Source organism: Capra hircus, chromosome 8 (assembly GCF_001704415.2).
Source record: "Capra hircus breed San Clemente chromosome 8, ASM170441v1, whole genome shotgun sequence".
Taxonomy (NCBI): Eukaryota; Metazoa; Chordata; class Mammalia; order Artiodactyla; family Bovidae; genus Capra; species Capra hircus.
The window spans coordinates 63,437,286-63,461,616 of NC_030815.1; the positions used below are offsets into that span (position 1 = coordinate 63,437,286).

General features: G+C 47.2%; 1 protein-coding gene across 5 annotated transcripts in view; it reads right to left on the reverse strand.

The window, feature by feature from the left end:
* Positions 7,447-24,331, reverse strand: part of ANKS6 (ankyrin repeat and sterile alpha motif domain containing 6) — a 51,508-nt gene continuing 34,623 nt past the window's right edge. For 2 of the 5 annotated variants that reach the window (XM_018052223.1, XM_018052224.1), the window contains exons 13-16: positions 19,828-19,895; positions 17,391-17,507; positions 10,240-10,336; positions 7,447-7,887 (exon numbers count right to left, since the gene is read on the reverse strand). In XM_018052223.1, coding sequence (XP_017907712.1) covers positions 7,697-7,887; positions 10,240-10,336; positions 17,391-17,507; positions 19,828-19,895 — 473 coding nt within the window. In that variant the 3' untranslated portion in view covers positions 7,447-7,696. Of the gene's footprint in view, positions 7,888-8,078; positions 10,337-17,390; positions 17,508-19,827; positions 19,896-24,331 lie in introns of those variants that run through there. The other 3 variants (XM_018052226.1, XM_018052225.1, XM_018052227.1) reach the window with 3 other exon arrangements.

The following is a 24,331-nucleotide window of genomic DNA, read 5'->3' on the forward strand; positions in this document are numbered from 1 at the left end:
ACATATACAGTAGAATATTACTCAGTCATTAAAAAAGAATGAAATAGGCCATTTGTAGCACCATGGATGGACCTAGAGATTATCATACCAAGTGAAGTAAATCAGACAGAGAAAGACTAATACCATGTGATATCACTTATATGTGGAATCTAAAATATTATACAAATGGATTTATTTACAAAACAAAAACAGACTCACAGACATAGAAACTTATGGTTATCAAAGAGGAAAGGGGGAAGGAGGGATAAATTAGGAGTTTAGGATTAGCAGATATAAACTATTATACATAAAATAGATAAACCACAAAGTCCTACTGTATATCCCAGGGAACTATATCCAATAAAAGAATATGAAAAAAGAATAACTGAATCATTTGGCTGTATACCAGAAACTAACACAACATTGTAAACCAACTATACTTCAAATAAACAAACAAATAAAGCAGAGTGCTATGCCCGTAGGCCTCCAGTTATAAACTTACTTGAAAATTCAAGAAACTTGGAAAGCCCACTGGAAGTGTCAGCAGGAGCCCATTTGGAGGGTTTTTCCAGGTGGGAAGTTTCAGGAGAAAGGCTCCTTAGGGGTCACAGCCCCAAGCTCTGTGCATCCTAGAACCCCCACAGGGCTCTTGGGAAAGATATATCTAATCTTGGGGCTCAACAGAGGATGTAAAAAGTCAGTGTGTTATATCAAGTACATCAAAATATACTCATTGCTAATGACTTGTGCAATTGTTTAAAAATAAAACTAAAACTTTTTAAGTAAAAAAAAAATCACCTATGGCTGTTTCATGTTGCGGTTTGACAGGAAACAACAAAATTCTGTAAAGCAATTATCCTTCAATTAAAAAATAAATTAGAAAAAAATCAATGTGATCCAAGAATGCTAAGTGAAGTGGATCAAAGTAGAAAGAGATATTCCATGGGTCTAAAGAACACAGGAGACATGCGTTTGATCCGTGGTCTGGGAAGATCCCGCATGCCACGGAGCAACTAAACGTGTGCGCCACAGCTATTGCACCTGTGCTGTAGAGCCTGTGCTCCGCAACAGCAGAAGCCAGCACACTGAGAAGCCCGTGTCCTGCAACTAGAGAAAAGCCCATGCAGCAACAAAGACCAAGCGCAGCCAATATACAAACAAATAAATTAAAAAAAATACAGTCTGTATCTTATGCTTTTTTCCTCCAATTATTTCTTCACTCTGAATTCTTTCTTTACGACTGTAGCTTGCAAACTGAATTATGTGGGTTAAATTTATTGCTATTCAATAATGGTGGTGGTGGTTTAGCCACCAAGCTGTGTCTAGCAACCCCATGGACTAGGGCCTGCCAGGCTCCTCTGCCCGTGGAATTTTCCAGGCAAGAATACTGGTGTGGGGTGCCATTTCCTACTCCAGGGCATCTTCCCCACCCTGGGATCCAAGCCATGTCTCTTGCATCTCCTGCATTGGCCAGTGGATTCTTTACCACCAGTGCCACCTGGGAAGCCCTAAGAATCCTGGAGTAGGTTGCCGTTTTCTTCTCTAGGGAATCTTCCTGACCCAGGGATAGACCCCATGTCTCCTGCATTGCAGGAGGATTCTTTAACACCGAGCCACCAGGGAAGCCCCTTGCTATGCGATTAACAAATATTCTCCAATCGTTCTTTCAATTCATTTTGACGGTGCATCCCTGGCCCTGTTGCAGTTCCATAACCTAGCTTCTCTGGCTGCTCAGGGTTCCTTAACATGGCTGTGCTGAGTTGCAGTTCCAGCAGAGCACGAACATTCCCTGCACTGCAGCTAGTGAGGAAGAGCTCATGTGGCCCTGACCCTCCAGGAACAGCGAGAGGAAATGAGTGATTACAACAGCTGGTGACCCACGGACACTTATCCAGTACCCAGCATAGTATTGAGCACTGGACTCGAAGTTAACCCTTGCCCTGCCTTATAAGCCAGGACTGTCACCACCCCAGTGGATCATAAGCTCTGCCAAGAAACTTTGATTTGCCCTCTGGACATCCCCAGTGCCTAGGACAGTGCTCCATCAGTGGATTTCCCCGACTGTCCAATGGTTAAGACTCCCAGCTTTCACCGCGGTAGGGGTGTGAGGGTGTCGTTGGGGGTTGGGGGGGGGTGTGTGGTTAGGGAATCTAAGATCCCGCTTGCCGCGTCATGCGGCAAACAACAACAAAATCCCACAGATTTCGCTTACCTGAGGAAGCTGCCACCATGTATACAACATGCTGGCAAGTCTGCCGCCTCAGGTGGCCTGCCAGACACTCCCCCAGAGGATTCCCTCCGACTCAGGCTTTCGGCCACTGTCCCTTATGAATAGTAAAGTTAGTTTCCCCTGAAACCACCTCACCAATGAAGCGAACCTACAGAAGCTTCAGGAACTCTGGAGTATAGTCTCCAGTTCTAGGTTCTTCTTTAGAGCTTAACTTCCTCTCCACACACGCACAGCCTCACACTCATAATGCCCCAGCTCACAGGCCGGCCCCCGTAGGTGCAGACTCTGAGTACACACTGGCCTGCAGCGCCTAGTTTAGGCAATGGTCTGGGGGTGGACACCCGCGGCAGGGCAGGGAAAGTGGAACTGGGCGGACGGCGGCAGGGGCCTTGTCACCGGAAGCGCAGAGGCTGGTAGAGGAAGTGCGCATCAGAGGCAGTGGGGCCCGTCGGTGGAGTGAGCGTCCAAGCCAGTGCTGAACCTTTTCTGAAAACGCTCGTCTGTGACTCAAAGGGAGTGTTTCTTATTGTGAGGAAAGTGGAGACAATTATTCTGTTGAAGGAACTACAAACAAGTGAAGCAGAGAAGCCCCAAGGCCCTTGGAGATAGGAAATGAGGCCAAGAGAAGAGGCTGGACGGCAAGGGAGCACGAAGTACCTCAGGGAGCAGGCCCACCTTCCCCAGGGGCTCGCTTCCCCCAGACCCCAGACAAGGGCAGCCCCACCTCATTCTGCCTGTTTTCTGCGCGGGGCTCTGGTTGGGACCTACAGTCCATCTAGACACCTCTGATGAAGGGGACAGAAAGGTGTGTGTACTATGTGGAGGGGGGCAGGGGGCGGAGGGGAGGGCGCAAGACCCTCCAGTGGTTACCTATCCTTCACACTGAAGAGCAAGGGCGAAAAGGTGAACACTAACAGAAGGGTGGAAGACCAGCCAGGTCATGAGCTCTCCTTTTCTTCCTTTTTGAAAAAATTACAGCAAAAACTACATAAAAATTTTACTACTTTAACCATTTTTTAAAGTGTACAGTTCAGTGGCACTAAGCACATCCACAATGTTGTATTGATACACCCATCACCATTATCTAGTTCCAGGGCTTTATCCTGACCCCAAAAGGAAATTGCCTACACATTAAGCAGTGCCCCCCCCCACCACCATTTCCTCAGTCCCCAAATCTCGGCTTTCCATCTCTATGGATTGACCAATTCTGTACATTTCATATAAATGGAAATCACATACTATCGTGGTCTTTCGTGTCTGGCTTCTTCTTTACTTGGCTTTTTTCAAATTTCATCCATGTTGTAGTGTGGATCATTACTTCTATGGCTGAACAACACTGCATTGTGTGGTTAATCCCACTTTTGCCTATCCATTCATCTATTGATGGCCATTTGGGTTATTTCTACCTTGTGGCTATTGTGAATTGTGCTGCTATGAATATGTGCATACAGGTTTTTGCTCAACTATCTATTTTCAATTCTTTGGGGTAGGAGTAGAGTTGCTGGGTCATATGGAAGTTTGATATTTATTGAGGAACCACTTCCCCTTCTTTTTACAGATTTTCACAGACTCAGGAGGCTGGGACTCAGAAGTGAGCTAGAAAAATGTTTCTCAGATTTTGGATTTCACACACCTGTAAAACTAAAACTACCATTACCACCATCCCCACCCTTCAAAGTAATGGGGACTTGTGTCAGGAATAAGGCCAACCTCATAAAATGAGTATATTTCAAGTCAGGTAAACTCTTTGCCTTGTACTTGTTTTCCTATCACCTCCACCATTGGGTCGTTTGGCAAACACTGGCCTGGTCCAATCTGCATCCAAAGTCTTGAGTTTCCCTCTCCAGCTGCCCTGGGCTTGAGCAGCCTCTAGGGGCCCATCTGGGGGATGCTCTCCCTTCTAGGTAGCCCTGGTCCCTGGAATGTTCTTCCTCATGGAGAGTTGGTCCTACTCCCATTGTCTCCCCAGTCTTTGCTCCCCACTCTGGGGGTCTCACAGACATTGGCCTCATTTCACTTGTTTTGGGACTGGGACCTATGCAACTTTCTGTTTCCCAAATGCTCTATAGGGCTGAACACAGCCAACATGAGACACTTGAGAGCAGAGGAGATGGACATGAGGGAGTCCCCCAATTTGTGAAGATTCTTAGCAGAAACAAAGAGAATCTCCAAGCTGTATGGGTGTGTGTGTGCGTGTGTATGTGTATACAGTATTATAGTATTTCATAAACACCTCTCCTCCTAGAAAAAGTTGTGAACAAGCTATAAAGACTAACAAAGTTTTGTTTTGTGGTTGGCTTGGCTTATCCCAGTTCAATGTTTCTGTGTGGAAAGTCAGCAAGATAGCATGGGGAAAATTCAGAGCTGAGGCCTGCATTCAAATCAAACTTCCCCCATAACAGGGTGACCTTGGTGAGGTTAATATGTGTGCCACACTCACCAGATTGGCGGAAAAGGGATTTTAAGGCAGACTCATGAGATTACCATGAAGGTGAGGCTACAGAAGTGCCCAGCACACCATAGGTACTTGCTCCATAACAGTTCTCACTGGAAGAAATTTGAGCAGCATGTTATAGCTTCTATGAGCAAAATCAAAGTGAGACGACATTATTTCATATACATTTGGCAAACAAAAATCCTTCAAAGAATCAAGTCCCTGTATGAAAAAACAATAACAGAAAGAAGTGTTTGACAGTAAGGAACATGGAACACACAGCAGGGCTGAAACGAAACAGTACTTTGGTCTCTTATCAGAGGATCCAGTGGTTCTGCTGAGGTCAAACCCTGTCCCCACCACCTGGACAGTGGGAACAAGGTCTCCCAAAAGATGGCCATGCCATGTGTCCGTGAGCCCCAGGGAGGCAGTTCCAAGGGGAACTGAGAGGGACCTTACAGGGAAGGGAGTTGGCTCAACCCACTGGGCAGGAAGGACCCTGAGGAGGGGCCCTGGGAAGGAAGCTGAAAAGGGGACTTACCACCTACCTCCCCTAGGGAGGAGATTCAGTCCCTGGCTGGTCCTGCAGAATTTGGTATCGACTCCAACAGGGGCTTCCTCAGCGGCTGAGGGTAAAGCGCCTGCATGCAATGCAGGAGACGCGGGTTCAATCCCTGGGTTGGGAAGTTCCCCTGGAGAAGGAAATGGCAACCCACTCCAGTATCCTTGCCTGGAGAACCCCACGGATGGAAGAGCCTGGTGGGCTAAAGTCCATGGGATCACAAAGAGTCGGACACGACTGAGCGAGCTCACTTCACTTCACTTCAACAGGGAAAGAATCAGGGCTCTTGATATGCTGAATAGGATCTGTCATCTGATTATCTCGCCTGAAAAAAGTACAGGTGGTGCTTTACAACACCTTCAGTCTGGGCTGCAGAATCTTCCTAGGAAGGGTCCCAAGCCCTTGAAATGTGCTTTCTTGTAAGGTCAGTGTAGATGTCCACAACTGTCTAGCCCGAGTCTGGCCTGCTTGGCAGTGTCCATAGGCAGCTCTGAGGCAAGAACAAACTGGAGGGGTTTCCTGCTTCCTTTTTGCCCTGGATCGGCTCCTGCAATCAGTCTGGAAGGCCTTCCTGCTGCTTTCTGTCCACCTTGGTGGGAACCCCAGTGACATAAATGCCAGTCGGCCATAGCTAGAGGGTGGGGATCCACCTCCAACCCTCACCGCTTCAGGGCTCCAGTGCCAGCAGAGCCACCCAAGCTGCGGCTATCTGTGCCTGGATGCTGCTGCTTCTGGCCTCACCCACCTGGCCCGACTACACCAGGGCAAGCAGGAGTAGGCAGAGGGATTAACAGACAGAGGATGTCAAATAGGCAACCATCATGGAGATTTCTCACATCTGGAGAGCTCCACATAGTGTGAAAAGGGTCTTCACCTTCATCTGACCCTCAGAACACTCCCCCCTGGGAACCAAAAGGGAAACCAAGGCCCAGGGAGGGGAAGAAACACAGCACCCATTAAAATGAGGCAGAGCCAGAACCCAGTGCCAGGACTCGCTGTAGATTCGGTGCTATGCGTTCAAAGAAAAGAATCAAAAATTGGAATGACAGGTATCAACCCTGGGATTTCTTTGGAAGGAATGATGCTGAAGCTGAAACTCCAGTACTTCAGCCACCTCGCGCAAAGAGTTGACTCATTGGAAAAGACTTTGATGCTGGGAGGGATTGGGGGCAGGAGAAGAGGACAGAGGATGAGATGGCTGGATGGTATCACTGACTCGATGGACGCGAGTCTGAGTGAACTCTGGGAGTTGGTGATGCACAGAGAGGCCTGGCGTGCTGCGATTCTTGGGGTCGCAGAGTCGGACACGACTGAGCGACTGAACTGAACTGAACATACCCCAGACAATGTTTAACCCATAAATGTCACACACTGCCTGCCTTCCCACACACTGTCCCCCCAACTGGGGAGCACTTTCTCTTCCCCACCTGGCAGCTGTGCTGACTCACCCTTTTGGACCCAGTCTTTCGAACAGGGCGCATCCAAGCCAACCTGAGCTGTCACCCACAATGTCCTCACCTTTATAAAGCACACACATTTATGATGATTCCTCACAGGCAACTACGTGCTTGTCTCCTCTAAGATACTGTGGATTCTTTGAGAGCAGAGGTGTTTTTCATCTCTGAATGCAAAGCACAAGCAGAGGATGGGCACAGGGTAAATGCTCAGTAAATGTATGGTTAATGAAAAATAAATGTCCTCTTGCAAAACTTGTGGCCTCCATGTAATGGTCTAGTGCTGAAGCAAGGAGGTGGGAGCCTTCTCAAGGCCACTGGGGACAGGGCTCAGACATGCAGCACTTGCCAGACAGCACACTGTACCAGCACTGGGAAATGATGCTCTGAACCTGCAGGAGACGCCCTGGATGCAGAACCCTCTGAGCAGAATCCTGCTCAGATCCTCTCCATCAGAGGATGCCCTCACCATGATGTCCCACTGCCAAGCAGAGAGCTGCTGGGAAGAGGCAGTTTACCAAAGACCCTGGCCCAGCTGAGGGCCTTGAGTGCCCCCTGGGCCCACCCCCAGCTGCTGTGAGGCCTCATGACTGCTACTGCCGAGTCACAGCAGGGTCTCCCTGACAGTGTTCAAGGGACACTCTTGCAAGAGTGCTGTGAAGCAGCATTCTGTGATCAAACATGTGGGAAATGCTACCAGTCATATTGACTCAATGGACATAAGTTTGAGCAAACTCCAGGAGACAGTGAAGGACAGGAAAGCCTGGTGTGCTGCAGCCTGGGTGGCAAAGAGTTGGCCATGACTGAGCTACTGAACAATGATAGTTATGACCCCCTTGAAGAGATTCTCCCATGTGTGGCGTTCTAAGGATTCTGAGGTGTACATAGCAAAAATTATGTGACTGGGTTCTGACCCAGTATCTGCCTAACCTATTAAATACAGAGCCTCACCCCCCCTGCCACATATACATTCCCTCTCCCTTTATTTTTTATTAAAAAAAAACCCAAACCTGTTAACATTCTGTGGAAATAGGGTTTCAAGGAACATACTTTGAGAAATGCTGATGGGTCACGTCATAGGGCCACCAGAAGTGGGCGACCATGGTCCAGAAAGGGTGCCAAGGATCTCTCGCCAACCAGTCCACAAACTTCCTGGGAGGAAAAGACTCAGAACCTCCAGTCCAGTGAAAAAGACGAAGGAAGCAGCTGCTGTGAGCCTGTTTCCCATCTGCCAAATGAGAAGGAGCAGACTATCTGTCTGGGGTCACTAGATGAGACCTTGGAGGTGTGCATTTGTGGAAAGCTGACCCCCAGCACAGCTCCTGCGTGTCACACAGATTCCATCAAACTTACCCAAGTGACAGCTGTGCACAGGAGTGATGAAAAGGGCAGGAGAACAGCGAAGAACGGACACAAAGCTCACAGCACCTAACTCAGGGGTCCACGTGTATTTTAGGGACAAACAACCCTACACATACTGATAGGCTCTGAAGATATGAATACATTAAAACCATGAGACTCCCTGGTGCCTCTAGCCCCAGGAGTCTATGAGAGTCGGCAAAAGCATGGGCCCAGAAGCCCACTAGACGCAGGTCTCAGCCAGCTCCGTTCCTTCCTGGCTGGGGAACTGGCCTGCAGCTCCACTCCTCTGTGTCTGTGTCCCCAGCATTCAGGATGAGGTTAAACCATGCCAGCCCCCAGGCTGGTGATGAGGAGAGATGACACTGGAGTCCAGCAGCTGCACAAAATAGGTGCTCAATGATTGTGTCTCCTTAGAGAAGGTTGGGATGCGAGGAACACTTATGAAAGGCATCTGTCAGTGATGTCTAAAACAAAACTTCTTTCTCTAGTCATGTGGGAAGTTGGCTTCTACAGGTGGGAGGATGAGAGGATGAAGGAGGAATAGCACCTGCTGGATCAACGGACGGGAGGGAGAACACGATGAGACTCCAGGAAGCACGGTCATGACTGCCTCTAGCCAGCAGAGGGGGAAGGGGCGCTCACGGCCAGGAGAGGGAGAGAAGAGAAGCTGTACCTCCTAAGGAGACCAGTATGCAGCCAAGCAGAGATCACAGTAAAGGTAACAGCTCTGCAAAGGCTCCCACCCACTGTGCGTGTCCTACAGATCAGGTATTGGATGCACGCTGGCTCTAAGCACCAGCAGAGAAGCCAAGTTACCTGACCCTGGCCACACAGCTGGCCAGCCACGGGGCTGGACCAGAACCCTGAGCCTGAGTCCAGGGCACATGCTCTTTCCACTTGTCCGTGCTCCCCCTCAGGACAGGACCATCCATTTACATCTTCTCTTACTGTCCGGGTCCTCAAGGGTGGGGACTGGATCTGACTCATCTCAGCACCCCCAGCACATGGCAGAAATGTAGCAAGTGTTGGTCGAATGAATTACATGCTTGACAACATTTCAGACATCTGTTGGACCTAAAAGTCAAAGTCCCTTTCCCAGAATATGACACAGTAGAAAACTACACTAGCTGATTCCCTCCTGAGGAATGTGGCTTGAGGAAAAATTCCAAATTCGCCTAGAAAATGTGAGCACCTAAGTCCTTCTACAATGTAATATAAGAGTCTTCTGCTCCCACTCAAAGTGGAAAAGCCCTACAGTGTTATGGGGTGAGCAGCATGTAATATCAGAACATTGTCTTGCCTGACCACAGACAAGGAGACTGAAGGTCAGGAAGGAAAAGAGATTCCTCAAGGTGACACCTGGGGCCTCCCCCTTTTTCCTATATAAAAGGCTGCCTTTGAAAGAAAGAAAAATGCATTCAACATACACATCCTGAACAGCTGTTGTGTGTTGTCTGCAGCAGGTGCAGAGACGTGCTAAAGCAGAGTCATCACACAGAACAGTAAGGGCCCCCAGTGGCTGGAGGAGTGAGTTCTGTGTAAGGGAGCTGAGAAAGGCTTCATTTATTTGATAGGTGACATTAAGGACCATTAGGGATATGTTAGAAGGTCTAAGGGAAGATATGGAAGAGTGGCTAATCTTGCCCCCAAATATGTGTTCCCCCATCTAAGTACAGAGCTCTGTATTGTGAGGCCACTACCTGAACAGTGACTACACTTCCCAGTCTCCTCTGCATCCAGGTGGGGCCACGTGACTATGAGTGGCCGATGGGACATAAGATGGAGGAACCAATGGAATGTGAGCAGTTAAGAGCAAGACAGCTAAGAATTGGTTATATGCCTTCTTCACCATCCCCTTCCCCTCTGCCAGCCAGAAACAAAGACTCGGAAGCTCCCAGGAACGGCAGAGCCACAGATGAAAAGAGCAGGGTCCCTGAATCACCATGTGCTTCTGCCAAGCAGAAGCAGCCAGACTGGACTTCATGGGAGAAGAAGTCTCTACCGTGTCGGACTTTTGTTACAGCAACAAGCATCACCAACTACTACAGCAGGGAGGGGGAAATGGGTGTTTCGGGACTAAGGCACAGTGGTGTGTCAAGGCATAGTGTGTTTCAGGGAATGGGGAAGGTCTGATGATGGCGGGAGCATCGGCCATGTGAAGAGGATACTGAGATTCAGAAAGCTCACGCTGCTGACCACAAGGAGGAGGGTCACGTACAGGGATTGTTTCCAGGGGCCCTGGTGTTGCTGGCGCTACTCTCGAAGGAAGAGTGGAAATTGTGAATGGTTTCCTGTAAAATCTGTCTCTCGCGTCCCTGTGGAGGAAATTGAAAACAGACACAGAAAGTCTTGTTAAATCTTTTAACCATTAATTCAGTTGACACAGTCCTGTTAACATTTAACTCATACTTGAAAAACCCATGGGCGTCTTGGGGAAAACAAATTACCTAATTGAAAGAGCACTGGGTTTAATAAAAACATTCTGAGTCAGCACCCACAAACACAGCATGCCAGGGCTGGAGAGCCCCCCAAGATGCAGAGGTCCAATCTCCCAGAGAAGAATGGGCAGCAGAACCCAGAGAGCAGGCATGACTTATCCTGGGTCATTTGGCCCAGAAAGGACATCTCCTACCCTGCCCTGCTCTGTGCATATTTCCAGACATCATATTTCCAGGGAATTTTCCAGGAGCCGAACTTTCTGATATAACTCAGAGTCTGAACTGCCTTGACTCCCCCTTGTCCAAAAGATGACAGGTCTGTCTCCATAGTGATTCACTTCTCACCCCATCTTTGCAGATTCCCCTCCTAGTTGCCACCCTTTACACACACATTTTAAGATGGGAAAAGAGGGGGGATGTGGACATTTCTTTAAGTCCAAAGAACATCTTCACTGAACACATAACTGAGAGGCCGTAATACACAGAGATTAATAACAGAGACTGGAATCAAATAGCCTGGGTTCAAATCCCAACCCCTCCCATTTACAAGCTGGGTTACCTTGAGCTAGGTACTTCATCTCTCTGCAACTTAATTTCTATAAAATGAAGATGATAATCGTAACTCAAAGGGTGCTGCTGACACTGGGCTGTGGGTGGGTAGCAGGAGGTTGGCATGTCCTGACCTCAGAGGGCACCAGTGTAAATTAAAAAAATTTATTTTTAAACCAACGGATACATGTGGTCAAAATCTAAAGTAAAATAGACAGCCAGTGGGAGTTTGCTGTATAACACAGGGAGCTCAACCCGGTGTTCTGTGAGAACCTAGAGGGGTGGGATGGGGTGGGAGATGGGAGGGAGGTTCACGAGGGAGGGGACATATGCATGCCTGTGGCTGATTCATGATGACGTATGGCAGAAACCAGCACGATATTGTAAAGCAAGTATCCTTCAATAAATTTCTTAAAAAATAAAGCAAATTAAAAGTGAATAATCCCTGGGAAGCTATTCCCTACCAAGAGTAGGGGGGGGGTAAAAAACCTCAGCCAAACATGACTAGACCTTAACCTTCCTCTTCTTTCATTTCATGGACTGCCATTTCCAGATCCCCAAGCAGGGACCTCTACTGCTGATGAGGCTCCTGGACACCCGGAAGGGCAAGAGGAGTCCCCCTTCACACGATCCATCCCAGACACCTGGAAAAGTGCCTTCAGGATTCCATCAACACACACCTAAAGGCTATGGGGCAAAAGTCAGAACATCAGAGGTGGGGTCAGAGGACCCCGAATCCCTACTCCACCACTCACTCTGTCCCAGGGGTGAGCCCATGCTGCTGAGTTTCTACATCTGTAACAGGGGGAAGGCATTGCATGCTGGTGCTGTGATATGGCTCAACCTGAGATAATGAGTGGGCGTGACACTGTGCAAACTGCAGAGGGCTAAAAAATAAATAGAGGGGATGACAGCCATGTTATTATTAGACCACCTTAGCCTTAATTGCTTGAGAAATGAGGTCAGGGTGAGACAGGGTTCCAACGCGCTCCTAACCTCAGGAGTGAGCCGTAGATGATGAAAACCATAATCGCTCCCTGCATCCACAGCTGATTGAAGCTGATAATGATAATTGCCCTTTAAAAACCCCCGGCTTCAAAGGACCATCCAGATAATTCTCAAAAGAAAAAAGCAAATGGCCATTAAAAGTAGAAAAAAAAAACCACGTTCAGTCTATCTAGTAGTTAAAGAAATGCAAATTAACACAAGGCATACTTCTTGGCCTATCAAATTAATAAAAATTAAAAAGCAAATGGATAGTACCCAGTGTTGGCAAGGGTGCCCTTGGAACTTATATCCACAGCTGGTGCAGATGTTTAGTAATTCTTTCTGGAAGGTATTTCAGGATGAAGTACTATGTACCTCGATTTAGACTTTTTGACTCCATAATTTCACTTTTTTTTTTTTTAGATATCTATTCTGAGGAGATAATTAGAAAGGCTCATACACGAAGTTGCCCACTGCAGCACTATTTATAAAAGTTTGGAAGTCTATGTATCCAACAAGTAGGGATTAAAGAAAAATAATTTTAGTACATCCTAGCAAATTTATTTTATTATATTAAAAAAGAGTTCTTAATGACATGGGTAACCGCATATATTTAACATTAAATGCAGTAAGTAGAATATAAAATTATAGATTTAAATTTATCTCAGCCACTTTAAGAAAAATACTCAGCACAAAACACTGCAGAGTGATCTTCCCAAATACCAACAGTGTTGGCCTCTGGGTGGCTAGACTGTGATTCCTTTGTAAGTTCTTTTCCCCTTTCTGGTACTGCATAAATTTAGTACAACGAATATACACAGCTTTGATAATCACAAAAAAACAGGAATGGAAAGAAGCAATGGCTTAGGACCAATTAAAGGTGAAACTCCGGCTATCATTTCTGGTTAACCTTCTCCAATATACCACTTGTTTGAAACTAACAAACTAATAAGCAGACTCTGCTTATTCGTAACTCGAATACTGAGGTGGGTTCATCAGGAAGTCAAATGGCTTACAGGCTGAGGGGCCACACTGCTTTGCTAATATTCATATGGCTGAGCCAGGTTTTGGGTGAATATTCATTAAGACAAAATTTTTTTCGGCTAAAATATTCAAACATTTTTGATTATGTAAGAAACACATTTTACATCACAACCCATGTAAATTGATGCAACTGAAACAAGCTTTAGTGTTCTTACCTGCAGAGAATGTTGATATTTTCTACTCTATTCTATTTCCCTTGTTAAAATGCTGCTCATGAACTACTAAAAAAGTGATTCCACAAGCCCCCAGTGTGTTGTGGACTACAGCTAGAAAGACATGGGGGCGAGGGGACAAGGAGAGCTGGGCTTATCCTCTCCCATGTGTCCTGAGTTCTCAGATACGTACAGAGTATTTGAACCACAGTGGGTACTTTCTTGGCCAAGGTTGGGTTTCAGAAGTAAAAGGATGAACGTTAGGAGAAGCTCATGCCCTGGAGCAATCAAAGAGACAGGAGTCAGGGTCAGGCAGGTCCAGCCCAGAAGAGAAGCGGCCCCGGGCATACAAAGAGCTCTTAGAAGCCACACTCAGTCTGAGAAATACTTTGCTCTTTCTAAGCAGCAGCACAGACTTGCAATGGTGACCTAGAGTAGGGAAGATACACTTGCTTTTGTGACATTCAGCTTCTCCCAATCACATCTTTACTCTCAGATACAGTTGATACACATGGTTCTCATTTCCACAGGATTCTGTCTGGCACAGCTGACCCTCCAATAACAGGGCTATTACAGCGATCGGTTCAGATTAGCCCCTTCCCTTTGCACCAATCTCCATGGGGAATCGCTTGACTTTGCAGGGTGGACACTGCCTGTGGGGAGGACATGGACGTCTTGGCATGTTGGAAGCATCTGGGATCTTTCAGCTGGGAGGTGGTCAGCTGAGGGCCCCAAGGAAGATCACTGTTATGGGTTAAATGTTTGTGTCCTGTGTTGAAACCCTAACCCCTCAAGTGATGGAAGGTGATTAGGATTAGGTGAGGTCATAAGGGTGGGGCTCCCGTGATGCCATCTGTGTCCCTATGAGAAGAGATAAAGAGAGATTTTGCTTCTATTTTGGGCCACATGAGGAATTGAGAAGGTGGCTACGTGCAACTTGGAAGAGGAGCCTCACCAAACTCAACCACTCTGGCACCCTGATCTTGGACTCCCAGTCTCCATACTGTGAGAATTAAACTTCAATTTATAAGCCACCCTATCTAAGGTACTTTGCTTTGCAGCCTGAACTATGACAATCACCAACAGCTGTTACTCTGCTTCTCTTGATGGGGCCCTGTTTAGTAAATAAGGAGAAGGGGGAGGCCAATGGATTTGAGAGAAAACTATAAAAAATGTCCTAGTCTCTACGGACTTTAAGAAAAATATCCTTCTTTGGAGTGGGGCTCAAGACGTCGTATCATCCACTCTGAAGATGACTATTAAGTTGCCTAAGATTTGCAGACCAACCCTGTGTGTATTCTTTTAGTGATTCTGAACCAAAGAGGCCATGGCCACAGACGGCAGAGGGGAGGTTCCAGAAATGCTGGCAGTTATCATCTACCAAGACTCAGACCCTGCTCCAATGACATCCAGCTCCGGTCTTTCCACGCCCTCTAAGGTCCTTACTGGCCCTCCATATAGAACCTCTTTTGTCCTTCCTTTTTGACTGGTCTAGGCTTGGCTTTCCTCACCTCTATCCTCTCCTTGGCTCACACGTCTGGCCCTTGCAGGCCTGAAGAAGGAAGGGTCCTAACTCCTGAGCTAGAGCCTCCTCACTATCACCCACCTTGTCCTCTCACACAAGCCTCTGTGTACTTGACTGGGTTACCCCCGACCACGCTGGGAGCCCTAATCTGTCCCCTCTGGCCTCCTCTCACACCAGGTTCCTTGCGCTCCATGATTCAGCTACTTCTTTAGTTCTTTTCGTTAATTAATTTTTTAAAACTTTTGGCCACACTGCACAGCATGTGGGATCTTAGTTCCCTGACTAGGGACTGAACCCGTGCCTCCTGTAGTGAAAGCCTGGAGTCGTAGGGACCACCAGGGAAGTCTCCTTTAGTTCTTTAAATACACCACACATGTCAGTGCAGGCCCTGTGCACATATGCTTCCCTCCGCCTGTACCCTTCTTCTACCCCTGGGCCAGGTGGTTCTTATCTTCCTTCAGATGGCGGCCCTCCTGCCCTTCTCCAGGGATGTCTCCCAGACCCTTGCCTTACCAGGCCCCACCCTCTCACCGGGAGCTCTCACAGCACAATTCGCCTCTCCTGTGCTTGTGGATTACACCAAGACAGGACAGCACGCAGGTCAGGACACAGACACTGGGTTCTAATCCTGGCTTTGCCACTTACTGACTGGGTGATTATGGGCAAGTTCTCTGACCTCTCTGTGCCTCAATTCCCACATCTGTAAACTGGAACCAACTCCAGGGGCCTTCTGTCAGGGTGACATTAATGACTAGACATGATGTGCTCAGAGTGATTCTCCATGCTCAACACTCACACATGGCAGAGAGTCAAAGGACAATTTTTTCATGAATAAATCAATGGTCCAAAGACTTTAGTGCTGGCTTCGGGTGATCCACCCACAGTAAGCCAGCCTAAGGTTTCTGGTCCCGGGATGAACCCTTCCCAGCAGCCAAGACCTGCCCACCTCCTGCCCTTCAGATCTAAGGGAAGAGCAGAAATGGTGCTGGTCTGGGAGTCAGGACTCACAGTCCCTCTCGGAGCCTCTGCTTCCCTCTCTGTAAAGTGAGGCAGTGAGTGTCCTGGACAGGTGACCAGAATCAAGGAAGAGACCTTACAGAGCAGAAAGAACACACAGCAAAGACCTGCAGGAAAACGCTCAGGCTCACAGACATGGGTAGCAATGCCAACCACATTTGGAAGGCCCACTTCACAGCCTTGATATTGTTGGTTAGTCTCTAAGTCGTGTCTGACTCTTTTGTGACGCCATGGACTGTAGCCAGCCACGCTGCTCTGTCCGTGGGATTTCCCAGGCAAGAATACTGGTGTGGGTTGCCATTTCTTTCTCCAGGGGAATCTTCCTGACCCAAGGATTGAATCTGCATCTCCTGCATTGGCAGGCAGATTCTTTACCACTGAGCTAGCAGGGAAACCCACCCCACAGCCTACAGACAAGCAAAACAGCAATGACAACAACGGCAATAAAACCAGCCCCCAACCTGAGTGGACCAGGGCCGGGTTGGGGAAGGGTGGCAGGGCTGGCTGGAGGAGGAGCTGCCTCCATACAGATCCGCCCTCTCCATCCCCAGCTCTGCTCCTGGGCTGAACAAGGGAAGTGTGAGGGTACCGGCCACCCAAATTAACTACGGAAATGTATGTGAAGTGATCTGTGAATGACAAAATGCTACATGGATATTCCCTCGCCATTGTCACTACAGGTCTGATCAATATTTTTGTGCCTACCCGGCAACATATAGGCAGAACCATAAAACAGTCACAATCTCTGACATAACCTCATGTTGTGGAACACAGCCTGAGGAACAAGACAACAGAAGAAAAAGCATAAAGGCAGAGAAGTCCACTCCGGTACTATTTATAATGGTAACATCCCATTATTGCCCAGCGAGTGAGGAGCAGTAAGGCAAAGTGTGAAGAAGCATCATGTAAGCAAGTATATTGGTTTGGCCAAAAACTTTGTTCAGGTTTTTCAGTAAGCTGCTATGGAATAAGAGACAAAAAATATCCAGCCCACAGTAGAAGAAAAGGCAGAAGGCAAAGGAATGTGACCAGCCCAAGAGCAACTGTACAGCTGCAGAGTGACCGGTGCCTCGCTTCTGTGTTTTGCTTGCTTTTTGCGTATGTGCCTTTGGGTGGGGGCATTGCTAATCTTTAGCTTTAAAGCTGACGACAAAAGTGTAGGATGCCAACAATGGCAACAGCGACTGGCAGATCTCTGTGTGCCAGGTGCTCTGCTGAGCATCTCAGTCCTGGCAGTCAGCCCATCACCCCCACCCTCCAGAGCAGAAAGCTAGGCTCAGAGAGGGGTGCGACTTGCCCAGGGTCACTGTAAGTGGAGGAGCTGGGTCAGCCTGACTTGGGGGCCTGTCTTCATCAACTTCCACTGTGCTCCATAGGGCAAAACTCAGCCCTGTGGGTTGAGATGATTGGAGGGAATATTTAAGCAGGATCTAAAGAGAAACCATCTTATGAGAAGAGAGGCCTGGAAAAGGAACAGACATACTGGAGGATAGTGACCCACTGGCCTTGAGAAGTGTGTGAGCGGGCCAGCCTCCACCAGGCATGTGGGGGAGACAAAATCAGACCATGAAGGTCCTTGGAACACCAGGGCCAAGGATCCTAGTGAAGCTCTCAGCTGTTTGAAACAGAAAAAAAAAAAAAAGACTGGGAACAATACCTTGCCTGCATTCAGTTCAGAAATTGCTGCCAAAATCTGCTGCCTGGATCCATCTGTCTTAATACCCAGCTCCTTCAAGTCGCCGTCGGTGAGTGTGAGGAATGCTTCCATATCCACCTGGGGAGAGAGAGGGGGATTTGCTACCATCTGCTCGGTGCCACACCTCTTTTTTCCCGACCACAACCGGACTATCATGATTATGAGCTATTAGTGCTTATTAGTAGTGAATTAATGATGATTTACTACTTTCAATTCCCAGCTTTATGCTGAATGTTTATTTGAAAATATCATTAAAAATAAAACTCTCCTCAGCTCTTACCCTGGAATTTTTAGAAGTGCATTCTGGAAAGACTCTGAAAACAAAATAAGTAAGGGAAGTCTCTGAGACAGTAATCTGGGTGACCAGAGTGGTAGAAAGCCAAGTCCTGCTGATAGAAAGTTCATGGCAATGTTGCTGCACTTTGAACAGTATAGGATACTGTACAGAAAATATGAGTATATGGCGGTACTCACCGTGTTTACCCCTCAAGGACAAAAGAGATGCAGACTGTGGAAAGACAGAGTGAGAAGAGAAACAAGCAGAAGCAATAAAGGCAAGAAAGACTGGAGAACCGAGGCAGAGACGGGCTCAGAAAATGGGCATCTCAAAGCTGTTCGACCCCTGGTTTTTACCGGAGAAATTCTAACATTTCTGGCATCCCTGCCGGGGCCTCAGCTCCAGGAGAAGTTTCTCCCCTTTCTTTCAATTTTCATTTTACTTTCCTGGATTAAAAAAAAAAAATCTTGAACCAAGTTTGAGGCAGTGGGGAAGGGTCTGCTCCCGCACCCAACACCATGCTCTCTCTGAGATGCAGAGAGGGCCCCTGTGATAATGATAAGCTCCCTGCATCTCTCTGGGCTTTACAGATCACAAGACACTGACAGGCTGAAGGAACAGGTGACGTGGTTTTGATGGAAAACACCTGCCCCCTGACCCTACTGGACACTCCCCTCCCCCCACCATCCCAGACCTGAGGCAGAGACCCCACCCCCAGCCTGCGTGTGGGTCCCCATGGCCAGCTCCTCAGAAAGCGTGGAACACATGAAATAAAAGCATGCAGCCATCTGCAAACAGTAAAGATTTTTTTGATGAGAAAAACTGCCACTGAAGTTTAAGGCATCGAGAAGGTAGGAAGGACAGATTGGATGGGGCAGAAAAGCAGAAAAAAAGGAAGGAAGTCGTGGCACCCCTGACTTCTTGACCCGAAACACATACTCCTTAACTGGGTCTCAAGCTTGCTGGAGACAAGGAGGGATTCTCACGCTACATTAACTGTGACCGTTGTCATGTACTAAACTGGGCACTAGAATGTTCTAAGCCAGTGACTGTACCCTGGTAGCTAATGGGCCCACTGACGAGTTTTATTTCGCTGACAGTAAAAATTTTAACATCTTATTGAGATGTAATTCATTTACCATACAATTCACCCATTTAAAGTGTAAAACTCAATGATTTTTTAGTACAGAGTTGTGTGATTGTCACCACACTTAATTTTAGAGCATTTTCATCACCCCAAAAAAGAAAACCCGTACTCATTAGCAATCACTCCCATTCTCTCCTCCCCACATTCCCTGGCAACCACTAATCTGCTTTCCGTCTCTACAGATCTGCCTATTCTGGACATTGCATATAAATGGAGTCATGCCATATGTGGCCTTTCGTGACTAACTTCTTTCTCTTAGCACAGTGTCTTCAAGGCTCATCTGTTTTGTAGAGTGTATCAGTACTTCTTTTTAATGGCCAAGCTACATTCCAAGGTAGAGTGATAACACATTTTATTTACTCATTCATCAATTGATGGGCATTTGGGCTATTTCTGCCTTTTGGCTATTATGAACAGTGTTGCTGTGAACACCGTACAAATGCATGCTTTCAATTATTGTGGGTATATACCTACCTAGGAGTGGCATTACTGGGTCATATGGTAATTCTCTTCAACATTTTGAGAAACTGCCAAACTGCAGAACAGTAATTTTTAAAAATGTGATTGTGAGTGCTTTTAGGATTTTGAGTGAGAGCAAATAGGAACTCTCTTAGACTAATACAGACTCTTTATGTCCAGACACTTAACACAGATTCATTAGAATTTGCTTTTTACCTACTTTAAACCTAAAAACTGGCTAGGTAATCCCCTTCAACTAAAGGAGAACAGAACAGACACAAACTTTACTACAGAGAGTAGAGCTCAAAATTACAAAATTTTATTATAACACAACAAGCCAGAAGGTCCCCAGGATTTCACTGTTATGAATGAGCCAAATGTGCTGAACACAAATTCTATTTCTTCAGCCATCTCAATGAAAAAGATCAATCCAGGCTTAAAGAATAACAACCTACATATTTAGACAACTGTTTTATGCTAAGATTTAAATGGACACTCAAAAAGAATATTCTTACCTCTTGCTCCTCAAAAATGGGCTGATATTTCTCAAGAGATAATTTCTTAAGGATTCCAGTCAGTTCATCTTTAAGAGGGAAAGAATGTAAAACAAGATATTTTAGAATTTGGTAAAATTGCCTCAAGAGTGATCTTCAAACTTTCATAAAGTCGTGGTAATCTTGTATCAAATGAAATTCTACAAGAAGCTCCGACACAGCAAGCAGATCTGCACTGCACTCCTGGGGTGTGGCTGCAGGTGGGTCTCGAGCCACGTGCTGGTCATACTCCTCCCTCAGGGCAGGCTCCCAGCATTCCCCAAACCCCAGATCGGGCTGTGAAGACAGAGGTGGGGAGCTTCATGGCTAGGCTCACTCTCCAATGGCTGCAAGCACCAAGTTCTTCGAGTTCTAGCTTCTGAGCCTAAAACCCTGCACTCTATCCCACAACAATTTTAAATTATGATTTCTCAACTGCTGTTAGCTACACTTGGAATAAACACTAAGACTAGCACCCCTCAGCTAGACAGAGAAAGACCTGGAGAGAATAGGCAGGTGGGCCTCAGAGTCAAGGTTTGGTTTAAGCATTTGGAGACTGTGGGCTTCCTGAAGAAAAGGCGGGTCTGAGTGGAACAGGAGAGCCAGATGGACACAGACCAGGGGAAAGCAGAAGATCTAGGGTATCAAGTTATCAGAGCAGGGAGGGAGACAGGGAAAGAGACAAGACCAGCATCTGGGGGGCTTAGAGAAACATCCATTCACACATTCAAAAGGAGTTTACCAGACTAGGCACTGGGACTCAATAGGGACCAAAACAGACCACAAGCAAGCTGACAGGTCGGTAAGGAAAAACAGAGCAGGGGGGGACAGGTTGACAGGGGATGTGAGAATGTTGTTTTATAAAGGACGGTCAGGGAAGGTCTCTCAGGAGGTGACATTTTAGCAGTAAATGAAGGAGTGAGCTGTGCAGATACCACGGCGAAGAGCACCAGCAGCATCCAGGCAGAGAGAACCGCAAGTGCAAAGGTCCTGGGGCAGGGGGTGCAGCTTACAGAAGAGTGGACTGGAGGTTAGGTGGTCAGAGGTCCACTCAATCATCATCCATCAAGGGCTACTGTGCCTACTACTTGCTGGGAATGCAAGTACAGACAGGTCCCCGTGGCAAAGGAGCTCAGCGTGGCTGGGAAGATATACCGAAGGGGGCGACGGATGATGCCCCATGCTCACCATCAGGCACCCTGTACTGGATACTCATTTGCTCTTAACAACCCCACGCGGCAGACCCTGTTACTGCTCCCACTACAAAGAGGAAGTCACAGAAAGCTGGCACCATATCTTAGGTGAGATCACACCACTAGTCCACAGCACAGTGGGGATTCAAACCCAGTGGTTTAGCTACCAGGCCTGTGCCACACGCCACTCTGCCACCTCTCCCACAGGTGGTGAGCACATGGTGAAGGGCATGACTAAGGGGACAGAGAGGACAGCCGACCAGCCCAGGGGACCAGAAAAGCTTCACGGAAGAGCTGCTAATGAGCAACGGTGTTATGAGATTAAATGAGTCCCAGCCCACACATACTCCATTATAGATTCAGGACACCTATAACGCTGTTCCCTCCGTGAGTCTCTCTTCACATTTGCGTGCTGGCTTTCTGGGAGGGGGAATGTATACATATATGTAGACACGTAACCTTACAGCAGATTTTACTCATGTAAGGATGTATGTGCACAATTTATATATGATAATAAATTACATGATACTCTATATTATAAACTCCATACAGCCAATGCCTTCATTGGTTATCAGGCATTTCACTGAATGTCTTCACTGATTTTTGCATCATTCTTGTAGCCAGAGCGAATGAGTAGAGTTCCTACATGAAGGCTTGCTGATGCTTCTGTTTAGGTGAAAACGTGAGATGAAATGAAACAACGAAGAAGAATGTTGGAACTTCATGTGAGCAACTGTGCTCAATCAGATAAAAGTTTTCAAATCCTGGAAGACTATTTAGACTATTTTCTCAATTTTCAGTGCTGGAACAGCTATAGACATGACACTTTGAGGTTTAGCCTGCATAATTAACATTGTCTAGATGATATCCAGATGATCAATAAAACATTAACTCAAGTCCTGGTGGGTATTTGCTGATTTCCATGGTGTAAATACATCACCATGGCTGATTTCAACCTGCCAATGTCATGTTCCTGGAAACGGAACTGGGAAAGACGCAGAGAAGTAACACATCAGTACACAGTATTCCCACCACGAAGGAAAAAGAGACATAAAGAACTTCAAGAGCCCAGATATTAGAATGCAGTAAAAGATTAGAAAATAATATATTTTGATTTAAATGCCACATACCTTAACATGTAGCATAATCAGCTTAATTATAAGTTCATGTAATTTGACTTGTCTTTTTTTAACACATATTTTTGTTGTTGTTGTAACTTGACTTTTAACAGCTGTGTTTAGTTGCCAGCTTATATGTTTCCTTGGAGAAGAAAATGGCAACCCACTCCAGTATTCTTGCCTAGAGAGTCCCGTGGACAGAGGAGCCTGGTGGGCTGCTGTCCATAGGGTCACACAGAGTCAGACACGACTGAAGCGACTTAGTATGCATGCATGCATTAGAGAAGGAAATGGCAATCCACTCCAGCATTCTTGCCTGGAGAATCCCAGGGACAGAGGAGCCTGGTGGGCTGCCGTCTATGGGGTTGCACAGAGCCGGACACAACTGAAGCGACTTAGTATGTATGCATGCATTAGAGAAGGAAGTGGCAATCCACTCCAGCATTCTTGCCTGGAGAATCCCAGGGACAGAGGAGCCTGGTGGGCTGCCATCTATGGGGTTGCACAGAGCCAGACACAACTGAAGCGACTTAGCAGCAACAGCAGCAGCATATGTTTCCTATAAATTTAACAATCAGCTCTGGCCCAGTTGCACACTATCTGCTCAGTCCCTGCAGCCCGGCCCAAGTGCCACTCTTCAGTGAAGCCCACAATGATGCTGCCTGCCTTGCTGGTAACACAGGTTTAATCCCACCTTGCGCTATAATCATTTGATGTTGTCATGCAGAATGTATCTGAATCCCCAGCCTGATGAATGACCAGGACACCAGCACAGGTTACAGCTCCCAGGGCTGCCCCAGGCACCTTCACGGAGTGTGTGTGAAGCTTACACGACATTGTCGCCACCTCACCATTTCCTTCAGGAGGAGTGAACAGAGGGACACAGCACGAGCAGGGCAAAGGCTCGCACGTGACCCTTCACCGAGGCTACAGGTTTTCCACAAAAATATCATCAAGGATGGCTCTTTAGTGATGGACTCCAGGCTCTGGTCTGTGATAATCTAATGCCCGCAGGACAAGGGTCTTGCTGCCTCGGGACCCAGGAACCCCAGGAAGCAAAAGCAGGCTTTCTAAGCCAGAGAAGGTAACCTTAAAAAAAAATATGTGCTCTCAAATCCTCTGTTTTTTATCCCAACGAGGCTTTGCAAAGCTTTTTTCCAATAATGAATGAGAGGGGAGAAGAGTGGGCACAGACCAGTAATCAGATATCCACTGTCTTAAATCTTTGGGAGGAATATGTGGGGCACAAATCCCAAACTGAACCACTAGTTTAGATTCCTGAGGCCTTCCGAGGCAGGAGAGTTCATGGGCGGGGAACTTAAGATGCCACACAGAAATTCTCTGGTGGTCTAGTGGTTAAGACTCCACGCTTTCACTGCAGAGGACCCGGATTCAATCCTTGGTTGGGGAATTAAGATCCCACAAGCCACGTGGTGTGGCGAAAAAAAAAAAAAATCGTTATATGTATATATATAAAGAAAACACAGGGAGGAATGGGGTTGCTAGCCAGCCTCTGAAGCTTTCATAAATGATCGCACTAGATAGTACAAAACAATGAAAGCAGTCCCAAATAAAGAGGATGCCAGTGGTAGCGTACATGTATCAACGCAGTACAGACCATACATAGCCTGTGCAGTTGATTTCAACTTATCACTTGCTGGGCAGAATCTGCTCTGCACGCCCTCCCAGCAGCTGCAGTGAGACGCCTGCAAACCACACACACAGTGAGAATCTCCTCGCCTGTCAGACTCATACTGATTGCACCTGCCTGGCCCCTGCTACTGCTCTCTCATCAAAGCTCTGCTCCCTCCTCTCCCACCCCTGCTCCCAGGAGCCACCAGAGGGCACTTTTTAAAAGGATGAGCTTCTTCCCTCCTTTATCATTTATGTCTTCACACCTGGGATCTCACTACAGTGCCTCCAACTCCCTCCCTGCTGCCTGATCCATCTCCCTTTCCTCATCACCCCCACTCACGCAGGTTCCTGCTTTTACCTGCCCTCCATCCACTTCCATTTTCCTTTAAGGAGCTACTTCCTTCCCACTCCCAATGCACACAATCTGACCCTAACCGACCCTGGCTCCAAAGGCAGACACGCTCTGCCCTTGGGGTGACAGAGATAGTCAAGGATGGGCAAACAACCCAAGTCATTATCAATACAGCCAAGACAGGACAA